This window comes from Papio anubis, chromosome 16 (assembly GCF_008728515.1).
Source record: "Papio anubis isolate 15944 chromosome 16, Panubis1.0, whole genome shotgun sequence".
NCBI lineage: Eukaryota > Metazoa > Chordata > Mammalia > Primates > Cercopithecidae > Papio > Papio anubis.
This window is the reverse complement of record NC_044991.1, coordinates 34,811,226-34,838,787: the sequence shown is the minus strand read 5'-3', so window position 1 is coordinate 34,838,787 and position 27,562 is coordinate 34,811,226. Positions and strand designations below refer to the sequence as shown.

Here is a 27,562-nt window from a genome sequence, read left to right as displayed (position 1 = left end):
ACATAGAGGAGTCAGCCCCTGGAATTCTCCAGTGTTTGTTATTACCAAAAAGTCCAGAAGATGGCGACTGCTACATGATTTAAGAGCTATTAATGCACATATAAAATTGATGGGTGCCTTACAAAAAGGCTTACCATCTCCAGCGGCTATTCCAAGAGACTGGCCTCTTGTAGTAATAGATCTTAAGGATTGCTTCTTTACTATACCCTTACACGAGAAGGATAAGCCTCGATTCATTTTCTCTGTGCCTTCTATTAATCAAAGAGAACCTGTGTCTCATTATCAATGGAGAGTTTACCCCAGGGCATGCTTAACAGTCCTACGCTATGTCAGCATTTTGTAGGCCAGGCATTAAAGGAACCTCGGAATACATTTCCTACTGCTTACACCATTCATTTTATGGATGATATTCTTTTGGCTGCTCCTACAGATCAAATCCTACATCAGTTATTCAGAGAAACAAAGCAGGCTTTGACTAAATAGAATCTCCAAATAGCTCCAGAAATGGTACAAACAACTTCCCCACACCAATACTTAGGAACTATTGTTAGAGAGAGGTGTACGGCCTCAGAAAGTAGTTTTCCATAAAGACAGGTTACAGACTTTAAATGATGTTCAGCAATTATTAGGAGATATTAATTGGCTATGGCCGATGTTAGGTATTGCTACCTACCAACTTACACATCTTTACCAAACCCTGCAAGGAGATTCTTCTATAAATTCCCTGCAGCAATTAACTAAAGAGGCAGAAGCTGAATTATGGCTTGTAGAGCAAAGGTTAGTGCAGAGACATGCCCCAAGGCTACAATTGCAAAAACCCTTGCTTTTGTTTATTCTTCCTACCCCCAACTCTCCAACAGGACTTTTGGACTAGTTCATAGACAAGTCTGTAACAGTAATTGAATGGCTCTTTCTACCTAATCAAACAGTCAAAACCCTGCAAGTTTATCTTTCTTTAATTACACAGATTGTGACTATCGGCAGGCATAGGTCAAAAATGTTTACGGGACACGACCCTGACAAAATTATTGTTCCTTTATACTCCCAGCAACAAGCCGCAGCTTGGGAAATGTCGACTGCCTGGCAAACTACTTTTGCAGACTTCATGGGTGCTATAGATAACCACTACCCCTCAAGAAAAAATTTTACAGTTTTATAAAATCCATTATTTCATTCTTCCTGTGATTACTCATCACAAGCCTATTCCAGGTGGACAGACTTATTTTACTGATGGCTCTTCCAAATGTCCTGCCGCTATCTATGGACCAAAACGTATTCGAACAATAATGACCTCTGGAGTTTCAGCGCAACACTCAGAGCTAATTGCAGTCATTCAGGTTTTACAGCTACATCGCTTGTCATCGCTTAAGGCAAGGACTGGCCATTTTCACTTCTTTTGTGGTGGAATGTCATCAGTTAAGGCAGGGCAGGGCATTTTCACTTCTTTTGTGATTCTTCAGTTACTTCAGGCCATCTGGGCATATACTGAAAGGAGCTGGGCACATTCCTCAGCCCCGGGCTCAAAACTCCCTGAGCCCAGTACAAACACCACCTAGAAAGTCTCCGATAAGGAGACAGCCCTTCAAGGTTACTGAAAGCGTGGGAGCCAAAAGAATTTCTTTGTTCCCCTGCAACTTTCGGGCTATAAAAAGCAAACGCTCGCATTGTTCGGGGCCCTCTTGTATACTGTGGAATGGAGGGACCAAGTTCGAACTTGTAGTAAAGATCCTTGCCGCTTGGCTTTGACACTGGACTCTGGTGGTCTTCTTTGGGGAACAAACGGTCTGGGCATAACAATACGTGCAAGTCACAGGGGATGCGATGGCTTGGCTTGGGCTCAGAGGCCTGACATTACACACATAGCAACCTTTGGTAAGCTTAGCTATGTTCATATGACTATAGACACTTATTCTCATATGCTGCATGCTACATGCCAAACACGTGAGACAGCTGGTCATGTACAATGACATTGTCTGTCATCATTTGCTCACATGGGGATACATAAGCAATTAAAAACTGACAATGAACCCATTTATACTAGTCATGCTTTTCAAAATGTCTTACAGCTTATAACCCATAAAATTGGAATTCCTTATAATTCCAATTTTAAAGGACAACACATTGTAGAGCGGGCACATCAAACATTATAATGCATGTTGAAAATACAAAAGGGGGTATAGGAGGCCAACTACCACCTCAATCAAAACTACATTTAGCCTTATTTACCTTAAATTTTTTGACTCCTGGTATGGATGGTAAGACTCCAGCAGAAAGACATTGGGAAGTGTTAGAGGAAAAGAGGAAAGTTTATCCGAAAGTGTTATGGAAATCCCTGGAAGAAGGAAAATGGAAACGTCCAGCGGATTTACTGACATGGAGAAGAGGGTATATTTCTGTTTTCACAGGCCATGGACAAACCGTGTGGGTGCCCTCAAGGTGCATGCAACCATGGAGTCGGAGCCTGGGGGAACCCAGTGTCAGGCCTCTGAGCCCAAGCCAAGCCATCGCATCCCCTGTGACTTGCACGTATACGCCCAGATGGCCTGAAGTAACTGAAGAATCACAAAAGAAGTGAAAATGCCCTGCCCCGCCTTAACTGATGACATTCCACCACAAAAGATGTGAAAATGGCCAGTCCTTGCCTTAAGCGATGACATTATCTTGTGCCTGGCTCATCCTGGCTCAAAAAGCTCCCCCACTGAGCACCTTGTGACTCCCACTCCTGTCCGCCAGAGAACAACCCCCTCTTTGACTGGAATTTTCCTTTACCTACCCAAATCCTATAAAATGGCCCCACCCTTATTTCACTTCGCTGACTCTCTTTTCGGACTCAGCCTGCCTGCACCCAGGTGATTAAAAAGCTTTATTGCTCACACAAAGCCTGTTTGGTGGTCTCTTCACACGGACGCGCATGACACCCAGGGCAGCCAACCATGGGCCTGGTCCCTCCGATACAAGCCATGAGCCAGCTGAGCCTGAGTGCAAAGATAGAGAGAAGGCTGACCAGAGTGATGATGACATCAACCCCCATAACCTGGGGACAACTCAAGAAAACCACGCAGGAAGATGAGAAACTACTGGAGCATCAGTGACAGGCAAAACCCCCTGATTCCATGTTCTTGGCCATGTTAGCCATAGTGTCCTGTGCAGTATTGTAGCAGGACGAGCGGCAGACAAAACTCTTCAGACACCGAGTTAAAGAAGGAAGGGGTTTACTCGGCGGGGAGCATTGGCAAGACTTCTGCCTCAAGAGCCGAGCTCCCCGAGTAAACAATTCCTGTCCCTTTTAAGGGCTCACAACTCTAAGGGGGTGCACGTGAGAGGGTCGTGATTGATTGAGCAAGCAGCGGGTATGTGACTGGGGGCTGTGTGCACTGCCAATTAGATCAGAACAAAACAAGATAGGGATTTTCACAGTGCATTCCTATACAACGTCTGTAATCTATAGATAACAGAACCAATTAGGTCAGGGGTCCATCTTTAACTACCAGGCCCAGGGTGTGGCGCCAGGCTATCTGCCTGTGGATTTCATTTCTGCCTTTTAGTTTTTACTTCTTCTTTCTTTGGAGGCAGAAATTGGGTATAAGACAATATGAGGGGTGGTCTCCTCCCTTAGTATGTTTTCGCTGTGCAGAGGCAAAAACATTGTGCATATGTTATCAATCCCCCAGCAGTACAACCTATACTTTGGAGCGACACTCCTCCTGAGATTTATCACGATCAGGGAGTGTGGGCTCCAGGACCCCTAACTCCCCCTGACATAGAACACTTAGACTCTCAGAATAATGTCATTAATTATACCACTCCACTGGAAGGACTTCCTTTGTGTATCACCACAAAGATGTTGCTCAGCCATAGCTGTCTTACAATTCAAGCTCAAACATGGTTGAGTCACTATGGAAAAATTATGTACTTATTAAGTCTTGGTTCTATTAATGTAACTGGTGTGCTAACCAACCTTTCCCAGCCCAGTTGCCCTAATTGTGCTGATTAAGGAATGGATTCCATTCAATAGTTCCTACCCTACTCCGTGGACCCAGTGTCTTGCTCCACTGGCTAGAAAACAATCTATGTCAACTGGAGACATTGTGGATTGGGGACCTAAAGGTCAATTAGATCGAAAAGATGAAAATCAGAAATCATGGCACAAACTTCACTGGCATTGGTGGCAAGCTTTTAATGCTTCTTCTTTATACAATACTGGGATCCAATCCCAGTCTGCCGCCCAGATTGCTTGGCATGGAGCAGGATTTAGCCCACCTCTTCTTCCGTGGCATTATCTAGGGAGGAAAGGACCAATTCAAGAGACGATATGGAAGGCAGCACTCCCATTTATGAATGGCAACATCTGGATTGGAATACTCTCCAATAATAGCAATAGTAAGTGACACAATCTTAATGTTGCATTTGTAAAGAATATCACCACTCAATTTACAGTTTTTGTTTTTAATCCTTATGTCTTTTTGGCAGTTAAGGAGAACAAGCTCCAGGTAAACAATATCCAATTGACCTGTAAATCTTGCCAGTTTTATCACTGCATTAATCATAGCACATTGCAAACACATAGCATTTCTACCTTGATGATTTTGGGTCGCATCCCTGGGCTATGGATTCCTGTTAATCTGTCCAAGCCTTGGGCTGCTACACCTGCTTTGCATTTTGTGAAACTTCTTCCAACTTAGCTTACTCATCTTGTCTGTAGAGCCTTAGGCATAATTTTTGCTATTGTTTCTTTAGTCACACTAATAACTTCTGTTGTGATGTTCTCTGTAGCTTTGCATAATTCTATTCAAACAGCTCAGGACCTGGAGAACTGGACACGCACAGCTGATCAAACGAGGCTACTTCAGAATAAAATTAACACGGGGTTAACTGAAGTGGCAATGTTAAAATCCACGGTCCTATGGTTAGGGGAACAAGTACAGAGCTTGCAGTTCCAGCAGCAATTGCGTTGTCATTTTAACCACATTCATATTTGTGCAAACAACTTAGAATATAACCAAAGTGAGAATCCACGGGACCTTGTGAAAGCTCATTTACAGGGAGCGTTCACATCCAACATCACCTTTGATATTGGTGAATGACAAAACAAAATTCTTGATTTAAATAAGCGAACTCAAAAATGTCAGCCTTCTTTAGAAGACTGGACCAAATTCCAGCAAGGCCTGGCAAGCCTCAGCCCTTGGACCTATCTAAAGCACCTCATTAACATCTTATATGTAGTTCTTGGAATAATGCTGTTTTTGTCTCTGTCTTCTGCTCATAGTCTGTAAAATTGGATGGACTGCCAATCAGAGAATGAGAGCTGCCCAGCCTGGCCTTACATTCTTTCAATTAACACATAAACACGAAGGGAGAGATGTTGGGAGCTGAAAAGGACAAAGGGATCGTGATCAACTCAGCATTCCACTGGAGGCTATATGGTCAAATAGCTACTGTTTATCATGAATGCAGGATGTGAGCAAACTCACACAGCGCCTGCCACCAAAAGGTTTGCTGAGGGCCTCACTCCCTGGCACTGGGCTCCTTGAAGTTATCTACTGAGAAATCTAGCACCTATTGTTCACAGGATGCAGTCTGGCAAGCCTGCTGTGAACCAAACAGCAGACGGACAATTACTACCCCACAATCACCCCCCATTTATCGCTATCTGTTTTGCCTAATAAATATGGAGGGCTGTGTAAAGCTCAGGACCCTTGTCCACTAGAGGCAAGGTGCCCCCTGACCCCTTCTTCAAAATATACTCTTTCGTCTCTTGTCTTTTATTCCCGCATTCATCCCTCTTTGTTCAGGTCCCCTAGGTCCGTGCAGGTTACAAGTGGCACCTCTGATCAGCGACGGAATTGGGTGCTCTACAGTCAGGGAGGGCCATGTTAAACCCTTTCGTAAGCCTTGGGTTTTGAGTGAGATGGGGAGCCACTTAAGTGTTCTGAGCAAATAAATGACAGAATTAGACCTTGTAATAACAAGAAAATCCTATGTGGCAGCTGAATTAAGTGGACAGAAGTGAGACAAAGTGGAGGCAGGAGACCAGTTAGGCTATTCAAATAATGGAGGTGAGAGATGACAGCAGTTTGGCCCAGGGTGGGGACCATGGAAGTGGTAAAATTTAATGGTTAAATTCTCATAGATTTTGAAAGCACAGCTGACAAGGCTTGGTGATAGACATGCTACAGCACAAGAAAGGAAAAGTCAAGGATGACTGCAGAATTGTGGCCCCAGGAACTGAAAGAATAGAACTGCCATTCCCCAAGAGGGAAAGGTCATGGATGGAGTTGGGGGTGGGAGAAGAGCTGGGAGCTCAGCATTGAAGTAGTACTTGTCAGAAATCAGACCAGAGATTATGAGGAGCCTAAGGGTCAAGGAGGGGTGTGGACCAATGATACAAATGTGGGCATCACTAGCATGGGCTCAACCACCAAGAGTTGGGCACTGTGTGGGCAGGGCCTCGTGCCTGTAAGAAAGATTCAATATCCAGTACAGATTTCTCCTCTCCAGCTCTTCCTTCCTTTTTTTGGTTTGCTTGGTTTTTTTGAGACGGAGTCCCACTCTCTTGCCCAGGTTGGAGCGCAGTGGTGCGATCTCGGCTCACTGCAAGCTCCACCTCCTGGGTTCACGCCATTCTCCTGTCTCAGCCTCCCACGTAGCTGGGACTACAGGGGCCAGCCACCACGCCCGGCTCATTTTTTATATTGTTAGTAGAGACGCGGTTTCACCGTGTTAGCCAGGATGGTCACGATCTCCTGACCTTGTGATCCCCCCACCTCGGCCTCCCAAAGTGTTGGGATTACAGGCATGAGCCACCGCTCCCTGCTGTTGTTGTTTTTGTTTGTTTTCAATTGAAGTGAGTGATAGAGTCAAAACTTTTTTTTTTCTTTTACGTTTTAGTTATTTCCTAGATTTCCAATTTCTCCAGGATGTGTTACTACATCACTATAAAGAATTTATCATTTACATTTCATTGTATGTTTGTTTATTTTGAGATGGAGGCTTGCTCTGTCACCCAGGCTGCAGTGCAGTTGTGTGATCTCAGCTCACTGCAACCTCCCAATCCCAGCATCCCAGGTTCAAGCAATTCTCCTGCCTCAGCCTCCCAAGTAGCTGGGATTACAGGCGTGCGCCACCACACCCGGCTAATTTGTTTGTTTTTGAGAAGAGTCTCCCTCTGTCCGCCAGGGTGGAGTGCAGTGGCACAATTTCGGATCACAGCAACCTCCGACTCCCTGGTTCAAGCAATTCTCCTGCCTCAGTCTCCCAAGCAGCTGGGAATACAGGCATGCGCCACCATACCCAGCTATTTTTCTTCTTTTTTTTTTTTTTTTGAGACAAAAGTTTGCTTTTGTCCCCAAGATTGGAGTGCAATGGCGTGATCTCAGCTCACTGCAACCTCCGCCTCCCAGATTCAAGAAAGTCTCCTGCCTCAGCCTCCCAAGTAGCTGGGATTATAGGTTTGTGCCACCACACCTGGCTAATTTTTGTATTTTTAGTAGAGATGGGGTTTCACTATGTTGGCCAGGTTAGCTTTGATCTCCTGACCTTGTGATCCGCCCGCCTCGTCCTCCCAAAGTGCTGGGATTACAGGCGTGAGCCACCTCGCCCAGTCTTTTTTTTTTTTTTTTTTAAACAGTCTTGCTCTGTCACCCAGGCTTGTGCCACCACACCCGTCTAATTTTTGTATTCTTAGCAGAGACAGAGTTTCACCATGCTGGCCAGGCTGGTCTGGCTTCCATCTCCTGTACTTAAGTGATCCACCCACCTCCGCCTCCCAAAGTGCTGAGATTACACGCATGAGCCACAGAGCTCAGCCCATAATATGTTTTTAAAAAGTATATCTGGAGATATTGACACAATTATGAATGCAGGCTGTAACACTTAGTAATATGGTCTACAAATTACGTTGCAATTTCAAAGTATCACTACAAAAGTAATATAAAAAGCTGTTGAATTTCTAAACGCATTTCCAATTGACCTTAGATTACCAATTGCCAATAGTTTTCAAAGTGACAAATATGGAAATTTCTAAAGTTACTTTGGAATAAGTAAGCAAATAGCTGTCTTGGTTATAGATCATATGTAAAATCAATGCCATATTAAGGAAAGCCAAAGTTATAAAACTAAATTTGTGAAACTGCCCTTTTTTCTTTCCTTTTCTCTTTTTAGGATGGGTTGAATTAGTACTAAATTTGGGTTTCACAAGGGCGAATTTATCTTTGAAATGGATTTTCCTCCCATCAGGTAGTCTTAATTGCTTTATAAAAATCTAAAATCTAATATAGGTTTTTAAAAAGTAAATTTTTCAAGCAGTTCATATGTTCGGCCCAAAAGTAAAAACTGAGTTTATACATTTGCTTCAAATTAAAAATTGACGACCGGAAAGCATACTTTTAAAGGTAAAGTCCTTGTGAGAAGAGTTAAGAATCACGAGAACGGAAATGCGATTTGCTACCTCTGGGTTTCCGTTCGCAGAAGCGCGAGGGGCCCGGCGTTGCGGGTCTGGCTCGCTGGGCCACCCCTGTCGGGTCACTGAACCGGGGCACGACAGGGAGCGGGTGCTCCTCACACCGAGCGCCCGGGCGAGGGCAGCTGCAGCCTCGGGATGGAGCCCAGAGCCCTGCCCTGCAGATGACGCGCCGCTGCGGCTTCGCCTACCCTCCCACAAGATGGCTGCGGGTGGCGCCGAGGATGCTGGGCGCGCGCCCCTCGGAACCCGGGAAGAGGTGGCCGGGGCGGGGCCGGGGGGCAGGGCCAGCGGGAGCCCGGCGCTGATTGGCCGGCGTGGCCGGCGGGCCCCCGCCGCTGGTTCGTAGCAGGCACCGCGGCCTGGGCTGGGATGTGAGAAGCGGCGGGTTCCGGGCTCCGGGCTCCGGGTGGCGGCGGCTGTGAGCGGCGGCGGCTGTGAGCGGCGGCATTGCGGCGCAGGCGGCGGGTGAGGCCAGCGGGCGCCGTCGGCGGCCGGCCCTGTCGGCCGCGGGATGAGGAAGCGGACCGAGCCCGTCGCCTTGGAGCATGAGCGCTGCGCCGCCGCGGGCTCGTCCTCCTCCGGCTCGGCTGCCGCGGCGCTGGACGCCGACTGCCGCCTGAAGCAGAACCTGCGCCTGACGGGCACGGGGGCGGCCGAGCCGCGCTGCGCAGCCGACGCGGGAATGAAACGGGCGCTGGGCAGGTGAGGCTTCGCGGAGGGGGGATTCACCTGGCGCAGGTGCGTCCCGCAGGGGGCCCCAGCACCTTCCAGCCCCACCCAGGGTGGCCGCCAGCCCGATCTGCGGCCGCCCGGATCCGCGCTAGTGTCCCGCATTTGGCCCGCGGCGGCCCCACCCCCGCTCCCTTCCCCAGGCAGCGCGGAGGGAGCGCTCTGCCCTGCCCCGACCCCCTGTGTTTTCCTCCCGCCCTCGCGCTCGGCACTCCCAGCCTAGCCTTGCACCCCGACCCTTTCCCGGGGAAGCCCGGGGGACCCTTACGTTGGGGGCTTGGCGCCGCCCGAAGTCATGACCCCGCGTGGGGGAGAGCAGGCTAGGGGGTGGGGAGTCCTTGGGAGATCCCTGGACGCCGGGCACAGCGGAGGCATGAGGCAGAGGGGCAGGCGCCAGATCCTGAGAGCGCTGGGGCCCACTCGGACCTCCTCTTCCTGCTCTGCATCGGGCCCCGCACCGAGCGCCCGGGCAGGCGCCCTTCAGGCTGGGCTGCGTGCACGGAGCCTTCCTGGCACCTTGGGCGCTCGGCGCCTCTCCCAGGTAACTAGGGTCGGGGGCGTGCGTCGCTCAGAACTCCGGGACCTTTGGGGAAGGGCTCAGTGGGCCGCAGGTTGTAGGGGAAGGAGGGACTCGGAGCATCGCAGCCGGCGGAGGGAAGCCTGTCCTTCCCTCTGCTGGTGGTGGTTCGTGGTGCGTGAAATCTGTCCGCACAAGTTCGCCTCCTTGGGAATCACCTTGCAGTCCTGGATCGTTTGGTTATTGGTGTTCTCCCTTTGGGTAGAAGATGAACGCGTTTATGTAAAGCCACTTTCAAAACTAGGATGCAGTTGGGATGGAGATGGGAACATGTTTCATACGGACAGATTTCTCCTCCCATCTGCTGGTTTCCTAATTATCTGGCTGTTTGTAGAACGTAGCATTCCTGGCAGCTTTGAAGCGTTGATATTTCGTGGTGATTTGAAGAAGTTACTATATGGTGATCTCGGGCGTTGTAGCAGAGCACTTCTTTTTTGACCATCTGGAATGCCCTTAGTTGATGCTGGCCACTTGAGTGTAAAATATTTATGCAAGTCTCTCCTAAGGAAAATTAGAATTTCAACTTCATTGCTTAAAAGATCATGAAATTAAACTATAGATACCTCTAAGTCGATGATTTAACAGAAGGGCAGAGACTGATAGATTCGTGTCTATGGGTGTAAACTTATCTAGCATCTGATCAATATCTTTTGTGAAACTAATCTGTTCTCTTTGCTATGGAAATATTTGTTTGCATTAAAAACTCATGATTTAACTTTAATACACTTTTATTAACAGACATGGCATGTTAGATAAATTGGAAAATTCTTCCTTCGGAAAAATCGAATTGCCGGGCGCGGTGGCTCACGCCTGTGATGCCAGCACTCTGGGAGACCGAGGCGGGCAGATTATCTGAGGTCAGGAGTTCGAGATCAGCCTGACCAACATGGAGAAACCCCTTCTCTACTAAAAATAAGAAATTAGCCGGGCGTGGTGGCGCATATGCTTGTAATCCCAGCTACTCGGGAGGCTGAGGCAGGAGAATCACTTGAATCTGGGAGGCGGAGGTTGCGGTGAGCCAAGATATCGCGGAGCCGAGATCGCACCGTTGCACTCCAGCCTGGGCAACAAGAACGAAACTCCGTCTCAAAAAAAAAAAAAAGAAAAGAAAAAAATTGTTTCCACAACGTTTGGGGAAACAGCGCCGACCTGGCACCTTCCTTGAAGAATGTACTGTATTAAAATGACCGGATTAATTTTTATTTTCTAGTCGAGACAAAGAGAGGCATTCCAGTTGTGTCCATATCCTTTGGATAAGCAAAAGACTGTTGGGGTAAAAAGCAAAACAAAGGCAAGGAAGACCAAATTTGCGAGCTACTGGTTGTCTTCCTTCCCGGCTGACTCTCTCAGACATCCTTGGACTTTCTCCGCTTCCTCTCTCAGACTCTGTGCCACCATCACCTCCTCACTGAGGCCTTCTTAGACCAGCCCACCCCTGTCGACGTTATTATCACTTACTGGAGATTGTAATTTTTGCTTGTGTGCCTCCCCTGCAACCAGAATGGAAGCACCATGAGAACAGGAGCTTTGTTTTCTCCACTTAAGTATTTCCAGTAGCTGGCACCTAGTAGTGGTTAGAAAATACTTGTTGAATGAACAAATTATCCATTGCGCCACAGAGCCGGCTCCTTTGTGTCTTTATGATCCTCCTTTTGATCCTTCCCTACATTTTTTAAACTCTTTATTGTCAACATACACGAAAGTAGAGAAGACAATCTAATGAGCCTTCATGTATCCATCACTTAAAGTTTTCAGTGTTTAGCCAATTTTGAATCATCCCTTCGTCTTCTCCTTTTTTTTGGTAGGATGAAAGGTTGAATTTTTTTTTTTTGAGAAGGAGCCTCGTTCTGTCATCCAGGCTGGAGTGCAGTGGTGATCTTGGCTCACTGCAGCCTCCACCTCCCGGGTTCAAGCAATTCTCCTGCTTCAGCCTCCCAAGTAGCTGGGATTACAGGCGCCCGCCACCGAGCCAGGCTAATTTTTGTATTTTTAGTAGAGACGGGGTTTCACCATGTTGGCCAGGCTGGTCTCAAACTCCTGACCTCGTGATCCACCCGCCTCAGCCTCCGAAATTGCTGGGATTATAGGCGTGAGCCACAGTGCCTGACCTGGAATATTTTTAAACAATTTTTTTTTAAGGCAGTTCTATCACCCAGGCTGGAGCACAGTGGCATGATCATGGCCCACTGCAGTCCAGACCTCCTGGGCTCAGGTGATCTTCCCACATCAGCCTCCCTAGTAGCTGAGATGCTGTGTGTATGCACTCCTGGTTAATCTTCTTTGTTTTTTTTTTTTTTTTTTTTTGATAGATTTGAAGTCTCACTATGTTGCCCCCCAGGCTGGTCTTGAATTCCTGGCTTCAAGTGATCCTTCTGTCTGGGTCTCCCAAAGTGCTAGGCGTGAACTACCATAACAGGCCTAAATTCTCCTGCCTCAGCCTCCCGAGAAGGTGGGATTACAAGCACATGCCACCACACATGGCTAATTTTTGTATTTTTAGTAGGGATGGCGTTTCACCATGTTGACCAGACTGGTCTCCAACTCCTGACTTCAAGTGATCTGCCTGTCACGGCCTCCCAAAGTGTTGGGATTACAGGCGTGAGCCACCATGTCTGACCTCTTTTTCTTTTCTGATTGCATTGCATTTCTAGAACAAAGTTAAATAATAGGGATGACACTGAGTAACTTGTTTCATTCCTGACTTCAGTGAGAATGCTGTTAGTGTTTTTGCCATTAAGTGACATGCTGGGGTGTGTTGCTAATGTTGTGGGGAGCTTTTTGTTTTTGTTCCTGCTCCCTCGCTGATGTTTTTAAAATAAAAAATGGTGACGAGTTTTCTCAAATGCCAGTGTACATCTGTGGAATGATCAGAGAGATTTTCTTCTTTTATCTGTTAACATAGTAAGTTATAGTAATGGATTTATATCATTAAATCATCATTGTATTCCTGGGATGAACTCTCTTATTGTATAGTCAGATTCTATTAATTAATTAATTTATTTTTTTTGAGACGGAGTTTCACTCTGTCGCCCAGGCTGGAGTGCAGTGGTGTGATCTCGGGTCACTGCAACCTCTGCCTCTCAGATTCAAGCAATTCTCCGGCTTCAGCCTCCTGAATAGCCGCGATAGGCGCGTGCCACCACGCACTGCTAATTTTTGTATTTTTAGTGGAGACGGGATTTTGCCGTGTTGACCAGGCTGGACTCAATCTACTGACCTCAGATAATCTGCCCACCTCAGCCTCCCAAAGTGCTGAGATTGTAAGGTGTGAGCCACCACACCTGGCCTATTTATTGATATTTTATTTAGAAATTTTATATCATTATTTGTGAGAATAGTCTGTAATTTTCTCTTATGCAACCTTTATCAAGTTGTTTTAGTGTTTTCTATAGCTTTATAAAAAGTTTCTTATATGACATTTTATTCTAAACTTTTATTATTATTATTATTATTTTGAGACGGAGTCTTGCTTTATCGCCCAGGCTGGAGTGCAGTGGCGCGATCTCGGCTCACTGCAAGCTCTGCCTCTCAGGTTCACGCAATTCTCCTGCCTCAGCTTCCAGAGTAACTGGGACTACAGGCGCCTGCTACCCCACTCGGCTAATTTTTTGTGGTTTTTTTAGTAGAGATGGGGTTTCACTGTGTTATCCAGGATGGTCTTGATCTCCTGACCTCGTGATCTGCCCGCCTTGGCCTCCCAAAGTGCTGGGCATTACAGGCGTCAGCCACCACGCCCGGCCATTATATTCTAAACTTTTAGCCAGCTTACAAAATTTTAAAATTATTTGTTTAAAATTTGGTAGGAATTTTCTTGTAAAACTGTCTAAGCCTGGTGCCTTTATATTTATTTATTTATTTATTTAACTTTTTTGGTACATACAGGTCTTGCCACGTTGCCTAGGCTGGTCTTGAACTTCTCTTTCAAGCAGTGCTTCCACCTCTGTCCCCTAAAGTATTGGGATTATAGGCATGAGCCACCATCCTAGCCAGTGCTGTTTCAGAATATAGCACTTCGGTAACTACTACAGTGTCTTCTATGTCATTGACCTGTTTAGATTTGCTATGTCCTGATTTCAGTTTTGGCGGTTTATGTATTCATATAAAATTATCAATTTAATTCACCTTTTTTCCTCTGTAGCTGTGGCCATTTCCCTAGTTTTGTTCCCTGTTTTTTGTAATTAGGGTTTTTCCTCTTTTTTTTTTTTTTTTTTTTTTGAGACGGAGTTTCACTCCTGTTGCCCAGACTGGAGTGCAATGGCATGATCTCGGCTCATTGCAACCTCCACCTCCCAGGTTCAAGCAATTCTCCTGCCTCAGCCTACCAAGTAGCTGGGATTACAGGTATGTGCCGCCATACCCAGCTAATTTTGTATTTCTCGTAGAGACAGGGTTTTTCCATGTTGGTCAGGCTGGTCTCGAACTCCCACCCTCAGGTGATCCGCCCGTCTTGGCCTCCCAAAGTGCTGGGATTACAGGCATGAGCCACCACGCCTGGCCTGCTTTTTCCTCTTGATTTAGGCTAGTCAATAATATAAGTATTATCCATACATACACTGAAGTGGGGAAAAATATAAACACACACACATACATATTTTCTGCTCCATCAAAGAAAATATTTATCTCTTTTTAGTTCCGGGAGATTAGGGGGATGCTGAGGGCTGCAGACAAGTGGAGAGAACAGGTTCTGTCTGAAGGGGAGAGCAGCTACCACACCCTGTCCTGTTGCTGCCTGGCAGGAATGTGGTCCCAGAGTGGCCAGATCGTCCAGTCTTTCTGGAAAAGACTAGCTGGTGTTTTTTTTAGTTTTGTTTTGTTTTGTGTTTGAGATCGGGTTTGGCTCTACACCCAAACTGGAGTGCTGCGGTGCAGTCATGGCTTACTGCAGCCTGTGCCTCCTAGGGTCAAATGGTCTTCGCACCTCAGCCTTACAAGTAGCTGGGACTACAGGCATCCACCACCATATCTAGCTAATTTTTGTATTTTTTGTAGAGACAGGGTTTTGCCATGTTGCCCAGACTGGACTTGAACTCCTGAGCTCCAGTGATCCACCTGCCTAAGCCTCCCAAAGTACTGGGATTAAAGGCATGAGCCAGTGCACCCAACCTTTTGTTTGTTTATATAATTTTTTTTGTCTTAGTATGTGTGCGTGTGTGTGTGTGTGTGTGTGTGTGTAGTATTGCCAACTTTTTTAACATTGATAAGTAATTCAGATGAGAGCAATTTTGGAGGTCAAGACGAACCCCAAACCAGTTTTTTTTTTGTTTTTAAATTCTGGACTGAAAGGTAATTTTTAAAGGTAAATATTTATCTCATTCATAGGTCAACTCTGTACTCCTTGGGACGAGGAACTAGATAAGTTTTTCTTTGCATGGTGTCTGGTGTGAGGAGGTACTGGGCAAATGAGTGAATTTTTTTTTTTCTTTTTTTCTTTTTTTCTTTTTTTTGAGACAGAGTCTCGCTCTGTCACCCAGGCTGGAGTGCAGTGGCGTGATCTTGGCTCACTGCAACCTCTGCCTCCTAGATTCAAGCGATTTTTCTGCCTCAGCCTCCCGAGTAGCTGGGACTACGGGTGCCTGCCACCATGCCCGGCTAATTTTTTCTTTTTTTTTTTTTTTTTGAGACAAGAGTCTCCCTCTGTTGCCCAGGCTGGAGAGCAGTGGCGCAATCTCGGCTCACTGCAACCTCTGCCTCCCAGGTTCAAGTGATTCTCCTGCCTCAACCTCCCAAGTAGCTGGGATTACAGGTGCGCGCCACCATGCCTGGCTAATTTTTTGTATTTTTAGTAGAGACGAGGTTTCATCATGTTGGTCAGGCTGATCTTGAACTCCTGACCTTATGATCCGCCCGCCTTGGCCTCCCAAAGTACTGGGATTACAGGCGTGAGCCACTGTGCCCAGTCTTAATTTTTGTATTTTTAGTAGAGGTGGGCTTTCATCATATTGACTAGGCTGGTCTTGAACTCCTGACCTTGTGATCCGCCCGCCTCGGCCTCCCAAAGTGCTGGGAATACAGGGGTGAGCCACCGTGCCCAGCCCAAATGAGGAATTTTGTGGGCCTTTCTTTAGCCCTGGAATTCTTGGGAATGCTCATTGAAGGCACGACTGGTCTAATTTGGACCCTGAGAAGGCAGTCATGAGATGTACACGGTCTGTGTGTCACCTAGTCTTTATCCTCTGACTCCCAACCAACAGGCCAGATCTGCTGGATGGACAGAGATCAGTGGGCTGCATGGGAGATTTCATAGCCAGATCACCCTCACACGTAAATGCCAAAGAACACAGTCATCACACCTCGTTCTTCCTTGACCCAAAGAAGATACTTTATCCAAGATTGCTAATGGCTTCCCCCTAACCCAGAAGGGTGGATGGCTGAGGTTAACATCTGTCTTCTTCAGTGTCAGCCTTCCCCAGGTTCAGTATCAACCTCACCCTCTAAGTGTCCCTGCATGGTATCTCTTCATCTTTTCTTTACAGATTAGGAAGATGGGAGCGAGTTCTGAGCTAGCTTTTGTGATTAAAGTCCGCTTTGTCCATCTCCTTTTTCCTTTTGCTTCACTCTCAGTACAGTCTGTACCAGGACTGTGACAAGGCAAGGGGCTGGCTTTGTTTATGGTGCCGCAGCTGGCCCCCCGCCCCCCACAACTGGTGCTGGTTCTCCTCTTCCTAACTCAGTGTACCTTATCATGGCTGCACACCAGCCAGGGACCGGCCACACTGGGACTTGGTGCTTTGCCACTCACTGCCTTCTGCTTTATTAGGACTCTGCATCCTGTATCTCTGCTTGGTTCCTAGTTCCTTTCAGCCACAGCGTCTCTTCCCAAGGGAGTGCCCACCTTCTATGGTGACTTTGGCAGACAGGCCTGAACTGTGAGGGGTATTTTTGGGCAGGCTGAAAGCACCTGAAGCACTTTCATGGAGGAAGCCTTGGAGAGAGGCATGGAAGATGGGTCAGGTTTGTGCTAACAGCTTTGGAGACAGGACATCATTTCAGACTCCTGCTGCTGCGACTTCTCCTCCTCTTCATTCCCCTCCTTTCTCTCCTCCTCCCTTAGAACACTTTTCCTTCCAGAGTGAACTCTGCAGGGAAAGTGTTTATTGAAATATAACCTGAAAAGCTGACAGATTAAGTCGATGCTCTTCACCCAGAGATGATGCCACAAGACTTCAGGCTCAGTGTGCTTGTGCTTTGGCAGGGGCTCTTTCAGCATGAGAGTGGGTAAGCCATCTATCTCGTGCCACACTGAGAGCCAGCGTCTAGAGTGTCAGTCAGTGAACAGGGGCCAAGAGCCAGGATGCCAGAACCAAAGTGTTCCATTACCAGCAAGACTTCTCATTTAGACCTGGGCCGCTTTGTATTGTGATTTACTGTTGCAGAGGATAGCCTTCATAGAGACTCGGGTCTCAGGTGAGTTTTCAGATTCTCTGGCTTGGGTGAGTTGTGTAACACTCTGAGTTTGTTTTTTCATCTGTGATGTGGGGATTAGAGTGTCTTCCCTGTAGGATTGTGGTGAGACCCAGGTGTGTGGAATGTTCGTGGCACATGGTGAGTGCTCGGTCAGTGACATCTTCTAGATGACTAGCCCCATGATGATTATAATATTAAGAGTTGAGGGTACTGGCCGGTGTGGTTGCTCATGCCTTTAATCCCAGCACTTTGGGAGGCCGAGGCAGGCAGATCACTTGAGGTCAGGAGTTCAGGACCAGCCTGGCTAATGTGGTTAAACACCATCTCTACTAAAAAGATAAAAATTAGCCTGGCAAGGTTGTAAGCACCTGTAATTCCAGATGAGGGATTACCTCCTGTAATCCTGGGAGGCTGAGGCAGGAGAATCGCTGGAACCCAGGAAGTGGAGGTTGCAGTGAGCCGAGATTGTGCCACTGCACTCCAGCCTGAGCAACAGAGCAAGACTTTGTCTCAGAAACAAAACAAAACAAACAAGAAAACACGAGGTGAGGGTACTGAGAAAGATCTGTTAGCTCATGTCAAGAAGGATTTTCTTCTACCCTTTTCTACCCCAAACAATTAAGAGTCTAGCTTCTCAGCCAGTCATACATATACGGTCCATCCTGATCAGTTAGTGTGTCTGTTGGTATTAGAGCATTTATAGCACTACCATTTGCTTATTTAACACTTTTTTCCAGCCACTCATTTAACAGTTTGAGTACCTGTTATGCCCAGTAACACCTGTGAATGCCAAGGCCATAGCAGTTCTCCTGGCCTTTACATTCTGGTAGGGGAGGCAGATAACACATGAAGAAACATGTGATGCCACATGCTCAGGGCACTAAGGAGGAAAATGGTCCCAGTGAGGAGATAGCCACAAATGAGGCCCTGTGACTGTGTGTGCACAGTCTGGGTGTACAGGGGACGTTTCTGACAAGGAGACGTGAACGGATGGCACTGGCTGCTTTAGAAGAGAGAAATGGCATGATGTGTGTGTTATCATGTCACTCTGACTGTGTGACGAGCACAGACTGCAGTGGGCAAGCAGGGAGACCAGCTAGGGGCTGCCAGAGTCATCCAGGCAAGAGATGACAGGGGCTCAGGCTGGGACAGCAGCTGTGGAGATGAGAAGAAGCATGTGATTCTGGATTCACAAACTACTTTCTGAGCAACAGGAAGAATGGAGTTGCCAGATACTGAGATGGGGATAGATGTGGAAAGAGCAGGTGCTTTGGGGCAGGATAAGTAATCTGTTTGGTTTTGGACATATTGAGGTGTCTGTTAAACATCCAGGTGGATAGGGGATAGAGTTCAAGGGGAAGGTTAGGGCCTGTATCTGACCATGGCTGTGGCAGGTGGTACCTAGAGCCCTGCAGCAGACTCGCCCAGCAGGCAAGTCAGGACAGAGGAGTCAGGACCTGGGCAATGAGTTAGGAGGATTGCTGGGAAAAGGTGTCAAGGTAGCCACCTAAAGAAGGCCTGTTGCAGAAGAAAGCATGATCTGCGATTGGATTTGGTGACATGAGATCAGCATTGACAGGAGTGTCTTACTGCTAGTGGTGGGGGCAAAAGCCTAATGGTGAGAGCTCAAGGAAGAAGTGGAGAGAGGAAATGCAGGTAGCTTTTCCAGAGAGCTGTGCGGGAAATGGGGAAAGACGGGGAGGGATGGCTGGAGGGGGTGAGTTTTCTTAGCAGTGATATTAGATACCAATAAATAAACAAATAATAGCATCACTATGCTATAGGACAACTTCAGGCAGCCCATTATATTGATCATTATGATATTATCATAATTAACGTGATATATTAGCCAAAATCACGCCATTGCAGTCCAGCCTGGGCAACAAGAGCGAAATTCCGTCTCAAAAAAACAAAAAACAAAACAACACATACTGTAATTGTATTCCATATGTTCCAGAAGTTAAGTGGAGTCATGGAATATCTGAAAATTATCCAAATTGAATTTCTAAAGATGAAAACCACAATGTGTGAGGTAAAGGTTGCACTAAAGGGAATTACACTGAAGCGTAGATTAAACACTGCTAAAGAAAGGGCTCGACTATTCAACGTGAAACCTGGGTAAAACAGAACCAAACAAATTTTCAAAAGCATCATTAGGAAGCCAGCTGCAGTGGCACACACCTGTACTCCTACCATGCCTGTAATCCCAGCACACCTGTAATCCTAGCACTTAGGGAGGATAAAGAAGGAGGATCGCTTGAGCCCAGGAATCTGAGACCAGCCTGGGCAACAAAGGGAAACCTCATCTAGACCAAAAAAAAATAAAAATGAGCCAGGCGTGGTGTGCACGATTGTTTGAGCCCGGGAGGTCAAGGCGGTGTGAGCCATGAACAAGCCACTGCACTCTGGTCTGGGCAACAGAGTGACACCCTGTCTCAAAAAAATATATAAATAAATAGAAGTATCACTGTGCTACAGGATAACTTCAAGCAGCCTATTATATTGATAATTATGATATCGTAATTATGCGATATTAGAACAATCTGGAGTGCGCATGGGAATAATCCAGGAGAGAGGGAAGATGGATGGCATGGGACAGAGTAGGTGCAGTGATGCCTCTGGGCCTGTGAGAAGGGACAGGACCCAGCGTTCTGAGGCTGAGCAGAGGAGCTCCTCTCAGGAAGGAAGGCCAAGGCTGTGGGGAAAGATGTGAGTAAGTTGATCGATTTGTGGGTGAAGGAATCTGCCAGTTCTCTTCTGAGTGCTTGTGCCATCCTTAGGAAAGAAGTAGCAAGGCCCTCTGCTAGGAGAGCAGAGGGAAGAGGAGGTATTGGGCCTCTGTCTCTCAGTTCCCCACATGAGCCCAGTCTGAGCTCTCACTCCTCAGCCTAACCAGAATCTTCCCATCACACTTGCTAAATTCTCATTAACATCAGCAATCATACTGCCTAGCAGGGACTCTTCTTTCTGACATGTAATGTTTTTAAAAAGGATGACAAAGACAGTTCCCATGGGAAGTCATTGCAGTCGTGACCTGCTGTGTATCTGTGGAGTTGGCATGTTCTGCATAGCTGAGTGCTCCCCTGCTCTGGGAAGCCTGCATGGGGTTCCTGCACACATCCCAGCATGGTGGGGCTCAGGGCTGGGCTTGAGACGAAGGTGGGAGAAAGGTCCACATGAACTGAGGTCATGACAGAGTATTCAGGTGGGACCAGGCAGAAGTCTCGGCCCGGGACTTGCTGGTACACAGATTGCTAAGTTTCTTCCTTGTTAAATAGAATTAATCTTGAGATGGTAGTTGTGGGCTGAGTTGCCTCACTCACTTGTGATACGCTTAGCAGATAAGAAAATGTCCTGAGATAATGAGAGCAGAGGGCAGATGGGTGTCAGTGTGGGAGCGGCTGAAAAGGCCAGGACTTTTGGGTTTGTAAAGGTGAAGGTGGACACGGGCTGTCAGTGAAGGAATACATGCATAGCATACCTCAGGGGTGCTGAAACTTAGGGTTTGTTCTTAAAGCCTGAAAGAAGTTGTCCTGAGCTTCATGATTTAAAAAAAAAAAAAAAAAAATTCAAATTGTCTTCAGTTCTTATCAGACTGGTGGGGTCTTCAAACAAAGCTTGAGGCATGTTGACTGAACTATTTGTAATGGGAAGGTAAGAATGTTCAGGGTGGATGCCGGTCATTTTGATGCGGTAGTTCAGATAACTAGAATAGATACGGTTTCTAACTTTCAGCTGTTGTTTTCTCCTAATAATGTATGCATCATATATGCCCTACCCCTTCATCCTTGACCTTTGCCACTCCTGGTCCTGGATGACCACATTGCTCCCACCTGAAAGTGGCCCTGTCAATACCAAGTGCCCATAGGTCATTTATTCAGTAGCTACTGTATTCCTGTTGTTTGCCAGATGTTGTGCCAGGCCCTGGGGATGCAAGGAGATAGTACCTGTCCTCAGGGAGCTAGTTGTCTTTCATGTTTTATGCTTGGCAACCATCAGTTCTTGCATCCCCAGGCTTTGATGATGCCTTTGGCAAAGAGAAAATACAGGGATGGCTGGAGAAGGTTAGTCTGCTTTCATTTACATTTATCCTTTCTTAAAGACTCCTGTGTTGCTCTGACATAGTATGTGCTGATTTATCTTCAGAGCATCTTCTATGGCTTGATGGTTTAATGGTTTAAATGTGTCCCCTAAAAGTTCATGTGTTGGAAAGTGTTGGAATCTCGGTCCTCAATGTAGTAGTGTTAAGAGGTGGGAGCTGACCAGACGTGGTGGCCCACGCCTGTAATCCCAGCACTTTGGGAGGCTAAAGTGGGCGGATCACGAGGTCAGGAGATCAAGGCCATCCTGGCCAACATGGTGAAACCCTGTCTACTAAAAATACGAAAATTAGCTGGGCATGGTGGCACATGCCTGTAGTCGCAGCTACTCGGGAGGCTAGGGCAGGAGAATCGCTTGAACCCGGGAGGCAGAGCTTGCAGTGAGCTGAGCTTGCGCCACTGCACTCCAGCCTGGGCGACAGAGCAAGATTCCATCTCAAAAAAAAAAAAAAAAAAAACCAAAAAACAAAAAAAACAAGAGATGGTACCTTAGGGAGGTGATTGGGTCATAAGGGTTCTGCTCTCATGAATGGATGAATCCATTCATAGAATTAATGATTTATTAAGGGTTTGGGTTAGTTATCACAAGGCAGTGTGGCCATGTCCTCTGATCCCCATTACCATATGATGCCCTGCGCCAGCTTGGGACTCTTCAGAAGAGTCCCCACCAGCAAGAAGGTCCTCACCAGATGTAGCCCCTTGACCTTGGACTTCCCAGCCTCCAGAACTCTAAGACATAAATTTCCTTCCTTATAAATTACCGATCTCAGTTTCTTAGTTATAGAAACAAAAAACAGACTAAGAATAGGGTCTCTTCTTTTAGCCTCTTGCTTGACAGGATGTAATGCAAAATGCATTGCTGGTCAATAGAACGCCATCTAAAGACATAAGAAAAATTCTCACAGTTTGGGGACACAGGAAACCTTGACAAGGCACATCATGGCAGAACCTACAGGAAGGAAAAAAAGAAGACTGCCATTCTAGGACATTCAATATCTGGCTAGGGTTCCGGAAGGAAGGGACTGTTAGGTCAGTACAGGCCAGCTGGGAGGCTGCCAGTGCAGTCCCAGGGCCTCAGGAAAAAGCTGAAGGAGAGTGCAGGGTCCAGGGAAGCATCTCCAGGTATGAGGTCGTCTGGGAGGTGTCATAGCCATGGTGAAGGGCAGCCTCTGAGGGGCCCTCTCTCTCTCACTCCGTTCCTCTCTCAAATGGTTTGATTTTTTTTTCTGATTCCAAAGTATTTAATAAAGAGTTCTTAATAAAAATTTAAAACAAAGAAAGTGACATTCCCTCTGGATAATTGCCGTGAATAGTGTGGCCTGTGTTGAGAGTATTGCTCCTGTGTTCTTCCATCCATTTAGCAAGTATGTCTTTTTCATTGACCTAGCCTTCACTGAAGGCTAGAGTGCATAAAATGCTGCACAAGAGTGGGACAAATCCCAGTCCTTGTGAGGATTCCGTTCTCATGAAGGAGAAACACGGCAAAAAAGATAGCACATAAGTATACAGTCAAATTTCAAAGGGTGATAAAAGTGCTATAATGAAAAATAAAGCAAGGTAAGGTAATGTGGCCGTATGTAAAGCATCTGATAACATGCTGGGCCACAGCCAGGAAAATAAGGCCTTCTCACAGTAGGATACCCAGTTGTTCAGTTCTGCTGACTGAATCCTCATGATTTTTTGTTTTCTTCCTTGGGAACAAAGAGACATTTATGGACTGCTCTTGTGTGTTTTATTAAGGCCTTAAAGTTTTCAGTTCGCTAGAGTGAAATTGCTCTCAACACTGACTGCTTTTGAATAAGATTTTGGAGATTATTGTTAAGATTTCCACCTAAAAGCTAAGAAGAATTTAATCTGTTTGTATTGGGGAACAAGACTCGGCATTACTCTCTCGTTCCTTCTAAGAGAATATCGTGGAATTAAATGATAAAACACTTTTCCTCTACAATTTTGATGGTTACATTAATGGAGGAATTGGTGAAAACTAATTGTAGACATTATTATTTTTTTTTTTTTTTGAGAAGGAGTCTCACTCTGTCGCCCAGGCTGGAGTACAGTGGTGCAATCTGGGCTCACTGCAGGCTCCACCTCCCAGGTTCACGCCATTCTCCTGCCTCAGCCTCCCAAGTAGCTGGGACTACAGGCGCCCGCCACCACGCCCGGCTAATATTTTTGTATTTTTAGTAGAGACAGGGCTTCACCATGTTAGCCAGGATGGTCTCGATCTCCTGACCTCGTGATCTGCCTGCCTCGGCCTCCCAAAGTGCTGGGATTAACAGGCGTGAGCCACTGCACCCAGCTAATTATGGACATATTTTAAAAGAAACATGGAACTTCCACTTCTGACCAAGGTGGCTGAATTTACCTGGAAATAACCCAAACAGCAGCCACAACAAAAACAGACAACATACACGAAACAATTTTTAAAACACTGGGCACTAGGCAACAAAGGACAGTAAACTCGGAGAGGTGACAAAGGAAGTGAGCCCTACGGTACCCTAGCTGACCTTGACAGAGCTTCCACGCCATGGCACAGGGAGGGGAGCTGCGTGGACTCCCAGGGTTGTGGGTGTGGAGCTGAGAATCTGGAGAGACCAATGTGGCTAGAGTTCATAGCACAGAGTACCAGAGAGGAGAGAGCAACACAGAGAGAGACCCTGGGGTCTGCAGAGGGTCCCCTTGATCAGCACACGTGTGTGAGGACACTCTGTGGCTGGGGAAAGAACTGTCTGAAAAGATTAGAGGAAATAATCCCTGCTACTTAGAGAAAGACCGTAATTTACTGGGTAAAGCATTCAGGAACAGCATGCTTCAGTAGTGGGAAATTCCAGGTATATGGGTTTGTGAGGGCTGCCATAACAAAGTAACACAGACCAGGTGACTTCAATGGCAGAAGTTTATTTTCTCTCAATTCCAGAGGCCAGAAGTCCAAAATGGAGGTGTCAGCAGGGCTGGTTTCTCATGGGGCCCCTCTACTTGGCCTGTAGATGACCACCTTCTCCATGTTTCTTCATATGGTCTAACCTGTGTGTGTGGCTCTTTCTGCATTTCTTCTTACAAACATTAGTCATAGTGGATTAGGGTCCACCCTGATGACCTCATTTTAGCATAATTACCTCCTTAAGACCCTCTCTTTAAATACAGTCATATTCTGAGGTGCCAGGGGTTAAGACTTCAACATATGAATTTTGAGGGGACATTATTCAGCCCATAGCACAGACATGCAGAGTGGTGGGAAACTATGATGTGTATATAATGAAGAGAATAATCAGTGAAAACCGACTGAGTACTGACATGCACATTAGTGTTGAAGAGAAGGACATTAAAACACTGTAGGCTGGGCATGGTGGCTCACACCTATAATCGCAGCACTTTGGGAGGCCGAGGCGGGAGGATCACCTGAGGTCAGGAGTTTGAGACCAGCCTGACCAACATGGAGAAACTGTCTCCTGTCTCTACTAAAATTACAAAATTAGCCGGGCGTGGTGGCACATGCCTGTAATCCCAGCTACTCGAGATGCTGAGGCAGGAGAATCGCTTGAACCCAGGAGGCGGAGTGCCATTACACTACAGCCTGGGCAACAAGAGTGAAAATCCATCTCAAAAACAAACAAACAAACAAAAAACACTTACTGTAATTGTATTCCATGTGTTCCAGAAGTTAAGTGGAGAGTCATGAAAAATCTGATAATTACCCAAATTGAATTTCTAAAGATGAAAACCACAATGTGTGAGATCAAGTTTACACTGAAGGGAATTACATTGAAGGGCAGATTAAACACTGCTCAGCTATTCAACGTGAAACCTGGGTAAAAGAGAACCAAACAAATTTTCAAAAGCATCGTTACTAGGCCAGGTGGGGTGGCACACACCTGTTTTCCTACCATGCCTGTAATCCCAGCACACCTGTAATCCTAGCACTTTGGGAGAATAAAGAAGGAAGATCTTGAGCCCAGCAATCTGAGACCATCCTGGGCAACAAAGGGAGACCCTGTCAAAAAAGAAAAAAATTAAACAATTAGCCAGGCATGGTGTGCACGCCTTTGATTCCAACTAATTGGGAGGCTAAGGTGGGGAGGATTGCTTGAGCCTCGGAGATCAAGGCTACATAAGCCATGATCAAGCCACTGCACTCTGGTCTGGGCAACAGAGTGAGACCCTGCCAATAAATAAATACATACATACATAAATAAATGCATCACTATGCTATGGGACAACTTCAGGCAGCCTATTATACTGATAAGTAAAGTCCCCAATGAAGAGGAGAAAGGAGAGAAAAAATATTTGAAGAAATAGTGGCCAGAAACTTTACAAGCTTGGTGAAAACTGTAAACCCACTGCTAAGAAGCCTGATTAATCTCCTGCATAAGAAATGTGAAGCTCTATACCAAGGCACTTTGCAATCAAATTGCTCAAAACCAGTGATTAAAAAACCTTCAAACCAACCAGAGGAAAAAAGACATATTGTGCACATAGGAACAAAGATATGGGCAACAGAAGGTTTCTTATCAGAAAAGAAAAGCAAGTAAGAAGCCAGCGAAGCAACATCTTTATTTTTTAAATTTCTTTTGAGATGGTGTCTCACTCTGTAGCCCAGGCTGGAGCGCAGCAGCAGTCTCCGCTCACTGTAACTTTCATCTTCTGGGTTCAAGCAATTCTCCTGCCTCAGCCTCCCAAGTAGCTGGGATTACAGGTGCCCGCCACCACACCTGGCTAATTTTTATATTTTTAGTAGATACAGAGTTTCACCATGTTGGGCAGGCCGGTGTCCAACTCCTGAAGTCAGGTGATCCACCCTCCCCAGCTTCCCAAAATGCTGGGATTACAGGTTTGAGTCTGTGCCTGGCCTTGAAGCAACATCTTTAAAGCTGTCGTGCCATGTAGTAATGTCAATAACATGTATACCTTCTGAGGAACGCGTTGTTAGGCAAGTGCATTGTCATGCAAAGATCAGAGTATATTTACACAGATATAGGTGGTATGGCCTGTTACACGCCTGGGCTACAGGGTAAGGCTTGTTGCTCCTAGGCTGCAAACCTGCACAGCATGATACTCTACTGAGTCCTGTAGGCAGTTGTGACACAATGTTAAGTAATTGTGTATCTACACATAGAAAAGGTACAGTGAAAATAGAATATAAAAGGTAAAAAACAGTACAGTATAGGGCACTTACCATGATTGGATCTTGCAGGACTGGAGGTTGCTCTGGGTGAGTCAATGAGTGAGTGGTGAGTGAATGTGAAGGCTTAGAACATTAATACACGTTTTTATACAACTTGCAGTGATTTGTTTATACCACATTACCAGATATGAGTAATGCTTTGCACTGTGACGCTACAGCCATGACATTAGGCAATAGGAATTTTTTAGCTCTATTGTAATCATATGGGACAACATTGTATAAGTGGTCCTTTGTTGACTGAAATGCTATTATGCAGTTTGCATGACTGTACTGAAAGAAAAAGCCATCCATCTAAAATTATTTACCAGGTGAAAATACCTTTTTATGTTGTCATTCCTCCCACCCCAAAAGTATCTTCAAAGGCAAAATACTAAAATTTTCAGATATAAAAAAGCTGAAAAAGGGCCAGGCATGATGGCTCACACCTGTAATCTGAACACTTTGGGAGGCCAAGATGGAAGGATCACATGAGCCCAGGAGTTCCAGACCAGCCTGGGAAGCATAGCCAAATTGGCTATGTTTTGTAGACTCCATCTTTACAAAAAGTAAAAGATTAGCTGAGCATGGTGTTGTGCACCTGTGGTCCTAGCTACTTGGGAGGCAGGAGGATCACTTGAGGCCAGGAGGTGAAGACTGTACTTAAGCCCAGGTGACAGAGTAAGACCTTGTCTCTTAAAAAAAAAAAAAAAAAAAGAGGCTGAGATAATTCATCAGCAGCAGACTCATGCTTTAAGATATGTTGGCTGGGCGGGGTGACTCACTCCTGTAATCCCAGCACTTTGGGAGGCCAAGGCAGGGGGATTACGAGGTCAGGAGATCGAGACCATCCTGGCTAACACGGTGAAACCCCGTCTCTACTGAAAAAAATACGAAAAATTATCTGGGCCTGGTGGTGGGCGCCTGTAGTCCTAGCTACTCCAGAGGCCGAGGCAGGAGAATGGTGTGAACCTGGGAGGCGGAGCTTGCAGTGAGCTGAGATCATGCCACTGCTCTCCAGCCTGGGCAACAGAGCTAGACTCCATCTCAAAAAAAAAAAAAAACACAAAGAAATGTTAACACCCATGTGTGGTGGCTCGTATCTATAATCCCAGCACTTTGGGAGACCAAGG

General features: G+C 46.3%; 1 protein-coding gene across 3 annotated transcripts in view; it reads left to right on the top strand.

Annotated features, from left to right (window-relative positions):
- Positions 1–8,679: 8,679 nt before the first annotated feature.
- The window catches only part of ABHD12 (abhydrolase domain containing 12), an 85,640-nt gene continuing 66,757 nt past the window's right edge, over positions 8,680–27,562 (top strand). For all 3 annotated transcript variants that reach the window (XM_021921322.2, XM_021921321.1, XM_021921325.1), the window contains exon 1: positions 8,680–9,163. In XM_021921322.2, coding sequence (XP_021777014.1) covers positions 8,973–9,163 — 191 coding nt within the window. In that variant the 5' untranslated portion in view covers positions 8,680–8,972. The remainder of the gene's footprint in view (positions 9,164–27,562) is intronic.